Source organism: Argopecten irradians, chromosome 1 (assembly GCF_041381155.1).
Source record: "Argopecten irradians isolate NY chromosome 1, Ai_NY, whole genome shotgun sequence".
Classification (NCBI taxonomy): domain Eukaryota; kingdom Metazoa; phylum Mollusca; class Bivalvia; order Pectinida; family Pectinidae; genus Argopecten; species Argopecten irradians.
Window position 1 is genome coordinate 53,230,362 of NC_091134.1, and position 16,108 is coordinate 53,246,469.

At 35.8% G+C, this 16,108-nt stretch overlaps 1 protein-coding gene across 3 annotated transcripts in view; it reads left to right on the forward strand.

The window, feature by feature from the left end:
* Window positions 1–16,108, forward strand: part of LOC138333005 (PR domain zinc finger protein 1-like) — a 141,940-nt gene that overhangs the window by 91,161 nt on the left and 34,671 nt on the right. Inside the window, exon 1 of one of the 3 annotated variants that reach the window (XM_069281101.1) lies at window positions 1,219–1,551. The exons of the other annotated variants lie outside the window; for them this stretch is intronic. Within the exon in view, the coding sequence (XP_069137202.1) occupies window positions 1,401–1,551 (151 nt within the window). The 5' untranslated portion in view covers window positions 1,219–1,400. Of the gene's footprint in view, window positions 1–1,218; window positions 1,552–16,108 lie in introns of those variants that run through there. 3 annotated transcript variants of the gene reach the window in all.

The following is a 16,108-nucleotide window of genomic DNA, read 5'->3' on the forward strand; positions in this document are numbered from 1 at the left end:
CTGAACATTTATAAAGGTAAAAAATGAACAAAGTAGAAGCGTATTTCACTTGGCAGACGGTATGTTAGACACTGAATGGAAAACAAAGTAAAAATGCATTTTATTTGTGTGTAATCTGCATAAGGAAGATGAGATGATGTCTTTGATGGAATATAGAGTTTCAGAGATTTTAGAAATTTAGGATGAAGAGACATGTAAGAATTTCCATTCCAGTTCAGGTGCCGGTGAGACCTAGTCGTGTGAAAAGATTGATGACGATTTGTCAGACAATGTTTAAAGTCATTGTTTTTATTTGATGTGCCGTATTTATTTGTCAGTTTGTTTCTTGCTGATGAGAGTATAGGTAAATGATGAAGCCATGTCCACCAAAAATTCGTCTTCTCTAACTGAAATTTTTCTTAAAAGTGTAGAACTTTATTTCTTTTTAAAAAAAAAAATTTGCTATACGGCAGAAATGTAAATAATTCTAACCCTTGCTGACAAGGTAGTAGCGTTTTTTGTTGCAGTTTAATTTCGTATGCAATATTCTTACCAGTAAATTAGACTGACTCGACTGAAATGATCCTATCTGTGTTGCTCTCTGACATCTGTAAACAGCGTTAAACTATCAGCCAGATATATGGCCCATAATTCATTCACCATTAAACGTTCATGGGCTGAGTGACATCAAATCACTTTTTATCAATCATATCTTGAATATTATAGGAACTTTTTGTATTTTCCCTTTCAACCTTTCATTTTCATAATTCACCTTCTTTGGTATTAAGAGATACTGCTGAAATGTATCGTAACTCTGATGATGATGGTGATTTAGTTTCAGGTTTAAGAACGTTATCTGAGGGTATTTATATGACAGTCCCTTAGAGAATGCCACAGCGGCCTCTATCACAGAATAATTATCTACTTAAATTAACATTACCAGCAGGTGAAAGGGATGCAAAGCTAAGATAATAAAAAACATTGACTTTTTAAGCCAACTTTTATATGAGATGACCCTACATTATGGAAATATTAAACGATTAAACTCATTTTTCATTGTTCCATTTTATGATGAGCAGACATAGAGTTAAAATCTCTTTTTCTCTGGAGAGGGGAATTATGCCGAAATGTTTTCATTGACTAGTCTAATCGTGAATTGTGTGGTCACGGTCGATTAAGCGGTCTTTCTTTCCCGGGGTGTATACAGGAGAGAGCGAGGATGTGAGAGTAGTTTGAAGACATCTCTACAAACTTCCACAGTTGCTGTCCCACGAAGTGTTTGCTCAGTTCTATTGTAAACCACGAGTCATTCAGCTGTGGTGATTTTTTTCCCCGGTGGGACAGTAATTGGCATGTCACTGAGATCATTGAGTCGTGTTTAATTTTACGAACTATTAAAAAAAGAATCTGAGGGAGCGCGGATGTATGTAGAGGAAATGATTCTTATTCCTAGTAAATTAACACGGGACAAAATGAAGCTCCTAGAAGACGAGAAAGATAATGAAACTGGAAAATCGTCAAGCCCCAGGAGCTCTGATCAAAAGAAGAAACCGAGTTCTGTCGATATCTCAGGTTAGATTAATTGATTTATTGGTAATTAATGATTTTAAGTCTTTGGTTTATTTTAACACATTTGCCAGTCATTCATTAATTTTAATTATATTGGAAAATGAGAATAATTTATTACTCTTTATTTTTCAAATTCAGAGAATTTTTTCTCATTTTTAATTTCTTTTTTTTTTTCAATTAAAATGTCTAATTAAATACTTTTCTTCAGATACTATAAATACATGTAATAATATTTTCTATTAAAAAGTTGATATGCACATTGTTTTTACAATTATGTTGAATAGAAATTTTTTTGATGTGCTATATGTACAGGACTATGGAAATTTTCATTATAGGTCTGGATAAGATTAATGTTATGGTAAACTAAGCTAGTTTATTGTACCCAGGTAACAACAATAGGATGTGCTTTGATCTTATCAAAATTAATTCCATTTGCTAAAAATAGGACCTGTTACTGTTACAATAATTAAAGTTATATTTAACAAGGCTAATAAATCATCTATCAAACCATACACAACATTTTTACAGCAAATTTTTCCAGTCCGACCTTTGATTTAAACTTTAGCCTGTTTAAAGATAATCAATTAAAAATGTTATAAAAGAGAAAGAATTGTGTCATTGTAACAATAGCCATCACTGTCTTATCTTTGGGGGAAGATTTTATGCTTGAGATTTTTACTTTGTGTTAAAATGACTGTGGTCGATTGAGAGATAGCCAGATAATCGGGATATATATCAGATAAGGAGAGTTGGGAGGAAAACCAGTGAACTCTAGGCACACCTGCATGGGGGACAATTCTTTCCATTTCTAGCCTAGTTATCTGTGGGGGGATCTGGCTACTGTTCCAGGGACAGATGTAATCATCAAGGTCTATATATACATAGTGGGGGAAATCATTCGTATTAGATTATCAAAAACAAATTTCACCTGTCACCAACATTTTCCTCTCACATTCTTTGGTAATTTATATCTTATTGAAAGTAAGTGTATATTTGTCATATGAATTTTTTTTAAACATTTAGATATTTGAACCCTGAGATATGGTTTACCCAGGGTACGGATATAAGACGGTTCGAATTACAGTTCTTTCTTAAACATTTAACTTGTCATCAACTTAATTTCATAACTATCACTGAAATTGTAAAATAATTAGGCATATCTGAAATAAAGTAACGAACCATGCTTTTTTTTATTTAACAATGTAACTGATATTTTGTTAGGGTTTACTGGTATATGTCCCTATTTGACCTTTCACCTCTGTTTGACATACAGAATAAGAACCTATTATTGATTTAGTAGAGATCTGATGAACTTATTGTAGCTTGTTTCTCAAGATAGAATCACTAGAGAATTATGTCCTTAGAACAGAACTGTATTGGTTTTCTCTAATATTAATATCTAAGGCCACTAATAATGGAATCTACATGTATCGATCTGACCCCTGTAACAGGTGACCTTTATATGGAGGTATATTCTGTATCTAGTCACTATAACAGCCCCTACCTTGAATCTGACCCCTGTAACAGGTGACCTTAGTATGGAGGTATATCCTGTATCTGGTCACTATAACAGCCTCTACCTTGAATCTGACCCCTGTAACAGGTGACCTTTATATGGAGGTATATCCTGTATCTAGTCACTATAACAGCCTCTACCTTGAATCTGACCCCTGTAACAGGTGACCTTTATATGGAGGTACATCCTGTATCTGGTCACTATAACAGCCTCTACCTTGAATCTTACCCCTGTAACAGGTGACCTTTATATGGAGGTATATCCTGTATCTGGTCACTATAACAGCCTCTACCTTAAATCTTACCCCTGTAACAGGTGACCTTTGTATGGAGGTATATTCTGTATCTGGTCACTATAACAGCCTCTACCTTAAATCTGACCCCTGTAACAGGTGACCTTTATATGGAGGTATATCCTGTATCTGGTCACTATAACAGCCTCTACCTTGAATCTGACCCCTGTAACAGGTGACCTTTATATGGAGGTATATCCTGTATCTAGTCACTATAACAGCCTCTACCTTGAATCTGACCCCTGTAACAGGTGACCTTTATCTGGAGGTACATCCTGTATCTGGTCACTATAACAGCCTCTACCTTAAATCTGACCCCTGTAACAGGTGACCTTTATATGGAGGTATATTCTGTATCTAGTCACTATAACAGCCCCTACCTTGAATCTGACCGCTGTAACAGGTGACCTTTATCTGGAGGTATATCCTGTATCTGGTCACTATAACAGCCTCTACCTTAAATCTGACCCCTGTAACAGGTGACCTTTATCTGGAGGTATATTCTGTATCTAGTCACTATAACAGCCCCTACCTTGAATCTGACCCCTGTAACAGGTGACCTTTGTATGGAGGTATATTCTGTATCTAGTCACTATAACAGCCCCTACCTTGAATCTGACCCCTGTAACAGGTGACCTTTATCTGGAGGTATATCCTGTATCTGGTCACTATAACAGCCTCTACCTTGAATCTGACCCCTGTAACAGGTGACCTTTGTATGGAGGTATATCCTGTATCTAGTCACTATAACAGCCCCTACCTTGAATCTGACCCCTGTAACAGGTGACCTTTGTATGGAGGTATATTCTGTATCTAGTCACTATAACAGCCCCTACCTTAAATCTGACCCCTGTAACAGGTGACCTTTATATGGAGGTATATTCTGTATCTAGTCACTATAACAGCCCCTACCTTGAATCTGACCCCTGTAACAGGTGACCTTAGTATGGAGGTATATCCTGTATCTGGTCACTATAACAGCCTCTACCTTGAATCTGACCCCTGTAACAGGTGACCTTTATATGGAGGTATATCCTGTATCTAGTCACTATAACAGCCTCTACCTTGAATCTGACCCCTGTAACAGGTGACCTTTATATGGAGGTACATCCTGTATCTGGTCACTATAACAGCCTCTACCTTGAATCTTACCCCTGTAACAGGTGACCTTTATATGGAGGTATATCCTGTATCTGGTCACTATAACAGCCTCTACCTTAAATCTTACCCCTGTAACAGGTGACCTTTGTATGGAGGTATATTCTGTATCTGGTCACTATAACAGCCTCTACCTTAAATCTGACCCCTGTAACAGGTGACCTTTATATGGAGGTATATCCTGTATCTGGTCACTATAACAGCCTCTACCTTGAATCTGACCCCTGTAACAGGTGACCTTTATATGGAGGTATATCCTGTATCTAGTCACTATAACAGCCTCTACCTTGAATCTGACCCCTGTAACAGGTGACCTTTATCTGGAGGTACATCCTGTATCTGGTCACTATAACAGCCTCTACCTTAAATCTGACCCCTGTAACAGGTGACCTTTATATGGAGGTATATTCTGTATCTAGTCACTATAACAGCCCCTACCTTGAATCTGACCGCTGTAACAGGTGACCTTTATCTGGAGGTATATCCTGTATCTGGTCACTATAACAGCCTCTACCTTAAATCTGACCCCTGTAACAGGTGACCTTTATATGGAGGTATATTCTGTATCTAGTCACTATAACAGCCCCTACCTTGAATCTGACCCCTGTAACAGGTGACCTTTATATGGAGGTATATTCTGTATCTAGTCACTATAACAGCCCCTACCTTGAATCTGACCCCTGTAACAGGTGACCTTTATCTGGAGGTATATCCTGTATCTGGTCACTATAACAGCCTCTACCTTGAATCTGACCCCTGTAACAGGTGACCTTTGTATGGAGGTATATTCTGTATCTAGTCACTATAACAGCCTCTACCTTAAATCTGACCCCTGTAACAGGTGACCTTTATGTGGAGGTATATTCTGTATCTAGTCACTATAACAGCCCCTACCTTGAATCTGACTCCTGTAACAGGTGACCTTTATATGGAGGTTGTCCTGTATCTATTCACTATAACAGCCTCTACCTTGAATCTGACCCCTGTAACAGGTGACCTTTGTATGGAGGTATATCCTGTATCTGGTCACTATAACAGCCTCTACCTTGAATCTGACTCCTGTAACAGGTGACCTTTATATGGAGGTTGTCCTGTATCTAGTCACTATAACAGCCCCTACCTTGAATCTGACCCTTGTAACAGGTGACCTTTATCTGGAGGTACATCCTGTATCTGGTCACTATAACAGCCTCTACCTTAAATCTGACCCCTGTAACAGGTGACCTTTATATGGAGGTATATCCTGTATCTGGTCACTATAACAGCCTCTACCTTGAATCTTACCCCTGTAACAGGTGACCTTTATATGGAGGTATATCCTGTATCTAGTCACTATAACAGCCTCTACCTTAAATCTTACCCCTGTAACAGGTGACCTTTGTATGGAGGTATATTCTGTATCTGGTCACTATAACAGCCTCTACCTTAAATCTGACCCCTGTAACAGGTGACCTTTATATGGAGGTATATCCTGTATCTGGTCACTATAACAGCCTCTACCTTGAATCTGACCCCTGTAACAGGTGACCTTTATATGGAGGTATATCCTGTATCTGGTCACTATAACAACCTCTACCTTAAATCTTACCCCTGTAACAGGTGACCTTTGTATGGAGGTATATTCTGTATCTGGTCACTATAACAGCCTCTACCTTGAATCTTACCCCTGTAACAGGTGACCTTTATATGGAGGTATATCCTGTATCTGGTCACTATAACAGCCTCTACCTTAAATCTGACCCCTGTAACAGGTGACCTTTGTATGGAGGTATATTCTGTATCTGGTCACTATAACAGCCTCTACCTTAAATCTGACCCCTGTAACAGGTGACCTTTATATGGAGGTATATCCTGTATCTGGTCACTATAACAGCCTCTACCTTGAATCTGACCCCTGTAACAGGTGACCTTTATATGGAGGTATATCCTGTATCTGGTCACTATAACAGCCTCTACCTTAAATCTGACCCCTGTAACAGGTGACCTTTATATGGAGGTATATCCTGTATCTGGTCACTATAACAGCCTCTACCTTGAATCTGACCCCTGTAACAGGTGACCTTTATATGGAGGTATATCCTGTATCTGGTCACTATAACAGCCTCTACCTTGAATCTGACCCCTGTAACAGGTGACCTTTGTATGGAGGTATATTCTGTATCTGGTCACTATAACAGCCTCATACCTTGTATCTTTATTTAATTTTTAAACAATGTAAAATAAATCTTTTGGTATAGTTTAAAGATATGTTAGCACAGATTTCATTCAATTGAAGGATGTAGTTAGTTAAATTCTATACTTAAAGTTGAAGTTGTCAATTAAAGAAATTAGGCCTGTGTATGTTTGAGATTCAATGCTATACTTGAAATATAAGGGATGTATATATAGGGTTTTGATCAACCTGTTGCTAAACCTGCGCTTTATTAGTTATGAGCTGGCAGTGGGATCATCTGTGTTGATCTTCCCTCTGTAAAACCACTGCCTAGCCTGCTGTAACATCTAAGCCTCTCGACCAGATCTGGGGTCACTGAGTTTTAATGCAGCAGTTCTAACTAGACTAAATGAGTGCGAACATTGTTCTCGGAGATGAATTTGTAGATAATTTTTCACTTTCTATATTGCTAGATAATTTGACAAGATGAGATATTGGTTAATAGTGGTAATCTAAAGCCAATAGAACAACAGTAATTTCTTACAGTGATTGGTAACATGTCGTGGATAGCTTTGGCTGATGATCAGATCAAACAACAGTATACAGAGGAATGGAGAGCTCAAAAGAATCACAAGAGAGCTCTGACAGCTAGCAGTCCCTATTTTTTCGTTTGGGTTCGCAATTCCTCTTTGACTTTTGACTTTAAAGCCTAAAAAATTACGGGAAGGAAGTATATTGATAAAGTGTTTAAAGGGCATTAGCTTATCAAAAACTTATCATAGTATGTCAGAGTTTCAGAGGTTGTTTATAGGCCCTCCTGCTGTCCGGCTGGGGCTTGAAATGAAAGTACATGTGTTATCCCCACAGAGAGGTGCTCACCCAACAGTCAAGATAGATTCCCTGTCAGATAATTCGAGAAAATTGAAGCAGAAAACATTTATATTAAAAATCAAATTTGTGTGCCATCATGTGGATGGAGGGAACAGGTGAGGGGTGGACCCTGTAGGGGGTAGGGACACTTATCTTACAAGGGGTCAGGCTGGCTGCCAGGTCCCTAGCAGCTCTCTGTTGTCTCAGTATCCAGAGCGTTCCGTTCCTGCCAAAATCTTACGCTATCTAAGTACTATCACCGCCTCCATAGTAAGTAAAAGTGAAAGATTACCCGCAGAGCAACAACCAGCAGAAATACGATAGCAAGTCTAATACACTGTCATATTCCACCGACACTTCACTTGCGCTGCGATAGCGATGCGTTAAAAAATGAAAAATGTATGTATATTTCTTAAAGTAGGAGTACTTCCTACTGTGCTGAAGGAAATATAGAAACGAAAAATAGGTTAGAACGTTCTTATCTGCCAAAGTTATTCTGATGAATTATCGTAATTGTTAGTGTCTTTTGGGGTGGAAATCATCAAATTTTCTTCTAGAAGGGAGTGTTAGGAGCTAGTATGAAACTAAACAGATTTTGATATAACAGGAAGGAGTGTTTTTATATAGACTCGTAAAAAACTTCGTCATTTATCAATGACCCATCAATGCCATAATACTACAAGTTTTTATTTCAGAAAAATAAACATTTCTGATACTTAGAATTTTATTTCCTATTTTATGGGCTAACTCTGAACCTTTCCTGTGCATCATATCTCTTTATTTTTTACCCAATCGTAAAAAATCTGTTTAAAATATCTTCTATTTTATGTGTATAAGATTTTGTAAACTGTGAAACAGTGGGTAACTCTCCCGAGTTGAAATACTTTTATTCTGTTCCGTTATAAATATTTAATCGTTGTATGTATCTCAACTCCAAAGGGCATGAAGTGATTCGCATTAAGAATAGCCCATGTATTGTCTCCCACTGATAATGTGATAGGCCATACATGTAAATGAAAGATGGAGGCTTAATCACAAATAGCCACAACTTAACAATCAATCAAAACCCTGATTGGCAGTTATTGTTCAAAATCTTCATTTAATTTTTTTCAATAGGAATTCTTCTGTCGATGACAAAAGCTGTAGTAAAGTACTAAATTCAATACTTATTTTCTTTCCATTTGTCTTTACTTTGTAACAATGGAGACTATACATTCTTGTTCCATTAAATGGATTTCAAAGAAGTGCTAATCCTGTAGCATCGAACTTCTAAACAAAACTCTGTCTTTCCGTTATTTAATGATATCTGATAAATTACCTCAATTATTTGACCCCATTTGAACTTTGTATTTACCAGGATAATTTATTTCTTTGGTTGGGTAAAAGGCTTGTTGAGTTAAAGATCTATAAGGTTTAGTTTTGTGTGTAAATCGTCGACGTTGCAGTACGCTTTTGGTTGTGCTCGGTTGGTCGCTTATGGAAGCACCATCTATCGCATTGTTAATGTTGCACTAGTTTGAAAACTTTCCTGATTGGTTTAAATGTACTAAGAGATATTTACCAATGGTATAGAACGGTTTCTGTTTTGTGACCATGGAACTCCCACCGTGGTCAGACCAAGCTCCGTGTAATTACTATCTAATGCTGGCCTCATTGTGTTCAACCCGTTTTGTCATGCCATTTGAAATGGAGGATGATGAAGTGACTTTTCTAACTGTTCGATCTAATACCTGATGTGATCGACGTTTGATACGCTCGTTGACAAACATTAGCTGTTGTTTCTTCAACCACAAACACAACACAATCGCAATACTATCTGGTCAAGTCAACGAAATTTAAACATCGTGGGTAAAAACCACAAGTTTAGATTAATTAGGGATCGAATGTCCCATTGGGCTGATCAGTGATGTCATTATCAGGGGTTATACACTAACTGTGTCCCGATTCCAGAGGTCAAACGGGGAAATTTACTAACAGAGAATTCAAAAGACAGTAGCGAATCTGTTCTAGCACCTGTGATAGTTTCCCTGTAACTTTAGAAGTTTTTACAAATGAAAGATGAATAAATATCTCTTATTTTTCGGTGTCTGTTCACAAATTATCATAAAATAAAGCCATAAAGAAAACAGGTGAAGAATTCATCTGTTAAGGTCATGCACAACCGTTAAAATGCTTTTGTGAATCTTTGGTGCATAAGTGGTTATCAAAATGCAGTAGAGGAGACCAATGTGACAATATAAATACTACCTTACAGCCTGCAGTAAACATTTCTGTGAATTCTGACTTCCGTAACTATTACGCTCTCTATAATGAATGTGTTATGTAGATAAAATTTCCAAGCTTGAATGCATTAAATGCATTTTAAATCGGCGCTGAATAATAAACTGCACATCTTAAGGGAATATCTTTATATCAAGAGATATTCGATATTCTGAAGGACATAAATATATAAAGTACAGCCACTTCTATTTGCATTGTGACTGAAGCTGGATGGTACCTGTATTATACAGATGCACACCACGGACATCCCAATCTCACAGCTCAACATTCTAAATGTATCTGTTCTAATTGCATTGTCCTTTCTCATTCAGGTTGAATAAAATAACACAACTTTTTTCTGTTTCTGAAGAAAAACCCACTTCAAATTAAATATTTCTTTCTTGTATCTTTTTAAATAAAGGAAAAACAAACTTTAAATCCATTGTAAGATATTTTCAAAAAGACAATTACATTTCAGTAAACAATGTTACACTTTACATGAATTCAAAATGAAACGTATTCATGTGTGTATTAATTGTTACATATGATGGATGAGTTCTGGGGAAAAAATAAAAGCATGCATGGCTGTAAAATTAAAATGTAGGATATCTAACATGTTTTAGCAGACACAAGTATGCATGGATGCAGCGTGCATGAAATTTCTGTTGATGTAAGGGGCCTTAACTTTTTTTCATTGACAGAGATATTTATCAGTGTGATGCTCCTGCATGTCGTAACAAAGTTGATACAAGTTATATTCCAAATGAAGTGTGTGGACGGACACTTTTAACCAGATTTTACCTGGTCGCTGTTTATCTAGAGTTTAATCAGAGCTACTCGGAAAGATAGCATTTAGGAGATGTCATTGAGCAAGCGTTTTATCCTCTCAAATGATGTTAAACATTAGAATCTGATACTGTGTTTCATTTCGTATTAGCCACTTGGCGTGATTTGATGGCCGTTAGCCACCCGAGCCCGCGAACAGTAACCCATGATCAGCAATGTAAGAACAGGTAAAATACTTGAGAGAGTGTTCAAACTGTCAACAATTTAGCCTTATACATTAGTTTCTGGGGTAACCTTATCTGAAAGTTTGAATCAATTTTACTCTGGATAGAAGAGAAAATATTCATTTGCAAACAAAAAAGCTTTTTGTATTTGTTCATATTGCGGATACCATCACGGCGAAGTGCTGGAGGATTGCATTTTCCGTGGCACTCTATGATACTTCAGAGCTTGCATGCTGCGCGTTTTTACCTGGTAACGCTGGTTCTGTGTCCACTTGGACAGGTAGAGAGGCAGATTACTGGGGCACGCAGGAATGGAAAGCTGTTCGTCTGACAGGTAAAGATCCAAAAATCGAAGGGATTCCGACGACATGGGGAGAATCGGGAGTCAAGTGTATACATTTCATTCGGGATGTGCCAGCTATTCAGCAGAACTAAATCTACAGGGCACTTCTTAACTTTCAACAAAAACTACATTTAAATCGCCAAACAATTAAAACATTTCGCACAGCTGGAAAGACTCGGTCATATTGATGGCAAAAACGATCTTGTTTCATTTTTAATTTGAGGTGGATCAACAGTTTAGTATAGTTATGGTGTGAAGCACTTTTATTATATAGTGTTTATAGTTGTGTATACCATGTAAGGTATCGGATACATCCTCAAAACATACAATGGTAACACCAAACCTTTATAAGAGGGGCAGAATTTTGGAGAGTAGGGCAAGCATGTAAAAAAGAAGAAAACAGAAAAACTGAAAATAAAAGATAATGATAATGATAAAAACTCTTCAATGAAAAATATATATTAAAAAATGCATACACTTATATTTTGAGAAAGATAGTTTATTATGTGTTATAATCAATTACAACTTTTTTCTGAGATTTATAGCTTTTGAGAGTGGAGATCGAGGGTCACATATTTTAGGGGGGAGCTGAAGGCATGCAGGTTAAAGAAAATGTTCTTAGTTATCATAAGTATGATATGCAAATGATGATGCAAAAGTGATGTACTATCATGTTTAGATATCTGGCATTGTAGATGTGATACCTCGTCTAAATTGTTTGTCTTCTATATGGCATTGTGAATGACAAAGCAAACATTGTGTAGGTCACTGCAAATAGTTATATTGTACTACCAAGATGCTTCAAGTACATCATTTCTTTTTGGGCATATATTTTTGAAATAACGTGTTTAATTTTGTATCATAAGATGGCTAGGACACAAACAAAATATGTGCTGAACAAGCTGGAAATGTTTTTATTGATAAAAATTTATCGTGACATTTACAGGGAAAAAAACACAAATAAAATAAGATTTGACACTTGCATCTATTTTAGATATTTTAAACGGTAGGAATAGGCCAACAATGTATCCTGGATGATAACGTACAGACAGAAGAAGCCTCTGTGTTCTAAACATGGGGTGTCCCCAGCGAGAGTCTGTCACTATCTTCTCTCCACATCATAATATAAACATTTTGAAAGTGACTGGAAGGAAGCGACTAGGTATCTGTGATAACATTATCATATTGTAATGTTCACACAACAGGTAATTGGTGATAAGCTCCCGTCGATGATCCAGTCATTATACCACAGATACAGGTGATAAGATAAACGGTTAATCCGCAAAAGTTGTCACTGTCTTTTAGCGTACACTATCACACGGCTGTGACCTCTAAACATCCAGGGGAACCCTCCGATAGATACTACATGGTGACGGGTAGATTCTTGTTTCAGCCAGCCACATGTGTCCTTACTACTCGGGGTACATTTACTGATAGAGAAAATTTGTATGTCAAGTTGTTTATTTTGAACATGATTAAGAATATAAATGACTGACTTAAAAAGGGTTTTAATACTGATATTTACTGGTTCATCTTAATGAGGTGTGAGATGACAACAAAAAGCCTAGAATGCATGTTTAAAATTTTTCTTTAATAATTTGTATGAATTAAAACATCAATCTGCATAATTTCTCAAGTCCTGTGACAATAAATATATAACTGGATTTGTTGATATTAATTCCAGTTCTTTTCATGTAGTCATTCTGAATTTGGAGATGTCTGTTAAAAATTGAAATCTAAGGATTAGATCATACAGATATTAGTCAATCTGAATTGATAGATATCTATTGTTCATCCCTATAATATTAAAATCATAGAAATCCTTGCTTTAATTCCATCAGAAACCATTGATATCTGAATAATGCTACCTCTGCATGCTTCTGAGATTGTAAGTTCCAGAGAAATCACTTTACTGATACATGCATGTATAAACCTTATAAACCCAACCAGCCGTTAAAGTTTTGTCAGACTGTTTAAATAAATGCCAAGAGGAAGATGTTTAAAATTTTGATAAATGGTTAAATACTTTTCTTATTCTCCAGAAAGTTTACTGACTTTTTTCCCTTATATAATCTTCCAAAGTACATTTGCTTTTGTTAAATACCCTTTAAAGACTTGAAGTCACTTCTTGTAATTATTAGGTACATTGAAAAGAACATCATTACAAACATAGTTCTTTAGAGGAAAACTTCAATCCAAGCATTCATTTGATAAAGATTACTGTTTGCATATGACCCCAAGAGGTTCAGGGTCTTTTGTGAGCTTAACTTTGCCTGTCTTTATGCAAACATGAAAATTGAAATTGAAATTGGTTTTTAAGGAGAGAGAAAGTTTTCAATCCATTCTAAATAGAAAAGAATATTTCAGATTATTGAAAAGATAGATGTGCTATCAAATGGTATGCAAATCAATTAGCTGGCAAGTGCTTTTTGCCGAGATGGATCAAAGAAGATATTCTTATGTATTTGACATTAAAAACCTTCTAATTATTGTATTTAATGTTGACTTATTCATAGCAAAATGTACATGAAAGGTGCAGAATTCAGCTGAGAGTAGAGATAGAGACCAAACCAAATATATGGGAAATATTCAATTTGCATGTAATATAAACAAGATGTGTAAAAAAAACTTTATTACATGTCTGTATAGCGCATTGGGATTTTTAAAGTCAAAAACAGGGGACAAGACAAAATTCTCCACAGTTAGAAGCTCAGCAGTGAGATTTTTAGGCACTCTGATTAAAGGTGATAAATGAGGTAAGAAAATCATAAAAATGAAAAAAATTATCTTGTGTTGGCTTCCTCTGGATATGTAGGATTTAATTTTTAAATTTCAAACTTCTTAAGATTTCCCTGTTTTTTCTCCATTTTACCCACAGATAAGGGTAAGAAAGTTAAATGCATGAATCTTTATGCAGTTTATATCTTTATTAGGTAAATTGGCTATATCAAGCTTTCCCATTCCACCTATCATATTATGACATTTCCTAATCTTTATAGAAGATCTGGGAGGGGGCCAGGCGGGAGGGGGGAATGGGGAGCGCTGCAGAAGATGCTGGAGGATGCATGGAGTCTGCATGTCATTGTTTTTGGGGTTTTTTTGGCCATGTTTCTAAAGGTTAATTTAATCATTAAAATCAAGGGTGCAACAAACCGAAGCCAAATATTAAGTTTCTTATTTAAGTCTATACATGCTACCTTTAATATGCAACAAATCCATCTGAAAGATTTCCTCGTCTGGATACTACCTTACATATATATTTTTTAGTGGAATTGGATGAATCCATAAATTAAATTTCTTATTAAGGCTGATATGCTATGTGAAATCCATCTTTGAATTAATAATCATTTCATATTAGAAATGAATCAAAATCACATATAAATGTGTGATGTGGAAGGTCACATGCTCTTTTCTAGCAGGGTATCTACTTTTACTTCCCATGTTTACATGTTTGTATATTACTTACCTGTATAGATATACCCCTGTATACCCGGACATAATTAACCAGGCATGTCATCATGTTAGCTACCTGTTGATTAATTATACATCACCTAATGGCAAATTATTTATTACCTGTTAATTGATCTATTGGCTGTGTATTAGGGGTGAAAGTTGGCCCTTACCTGTCTGTGCTCTCCTTGTCACATAATTAGTGATAAACACCTGAATTACCTGTCACGCTCACCTGTTGATTACACTGTGTATCAAGCTATCAAATATATACCTGCCTGTTCCAAGAAATGACTGATTACCATGAGCATGCTGTGTATAATTAAATATATTTGTAAATAGATATTTATATAAGTTTCTAAAATAATTTTCCTTAGCTGAAGTCATCATTAAAAGTTTACTGAATTAGATAACTAGCTGTTGTAAGGAAATTAAGGTTTTTCTCTTTAGCTGTCTTTTTGACAAGTTGTCTATACCTAAACTTTTCCAGTCATTCTGTACAATATTTCTGTTTCATTATAAAAAAAAAATCATAATTTTGCTTTATCTATTTGGGGACCTCCCTAAAACCAAAATAAAAAAAGGTGTGTTTTCTACAGAATTGTGATAACTCAGAGAAAATAAAATCTGATGATGTACATTAATATGTCAGTAAAATTAATGACATCGTCAGATCATAATATTTCTTAATGAATTGCAGACACTTTCTGGTATATATATATATATATGTAACACTTGTCAAGTCAGTGGGTGTAGATGATAAATTAGGGGTGCAGTGTACACGTTATATAGCATGAGACTGTACAGAGTAGCAGGCAGGTTCTCTGTGGGTCTGATAACTTATACAGTACACAGAAATCAAAAACATTAATCAAACATTGATGGCATTATCTTAGGTTTCATCAGGAGTTTTAGGACTCTTCTTTCATCCCACCTCCAAATGTACATATTATATGACAGGAAAATTTTCTCCAGGCAAAGATTGATTGATCAGGTTTTGTTTCCGTATAACAATTTACTGTATGTTGTTTTCAAAAGTCAGCTGATTCCATGTTTGTTAGTGTTGGTTTCAATTTTGAAAACAGATGATCAACTTCAGATTTCTCCAGAGAGATTTACCTGTAACTTGTTTTGTGATATGTACACCTGTATCAATTTCAAAGTCCAGTGAGGTCATTGTAGGACACTGGTGTATCAGACATCAGACCACTCTCTCAAGTGTGGACATGTATTTCACCTGATTACACCTTGTACGGCGCTGTCAATATTGACAATCAACAACTAATTCAAAGATTAAAAACAGAAAATGAAACTGAAAAAATCAATGGAATTAGAATCTAAAAACATATTTAACTCTTTAAAAAGAGAAAATATTCAAATTAAGTTTGTTACAGAAATAACAAAAAATGTATTGAAAAGGAGTTTGTATCATCTTTTACAAAAACAATATTTAAATTAAGTTTGTAACAGAAAAAATTGTATTAAAAAGTAGAGTTTTACTCATCATATT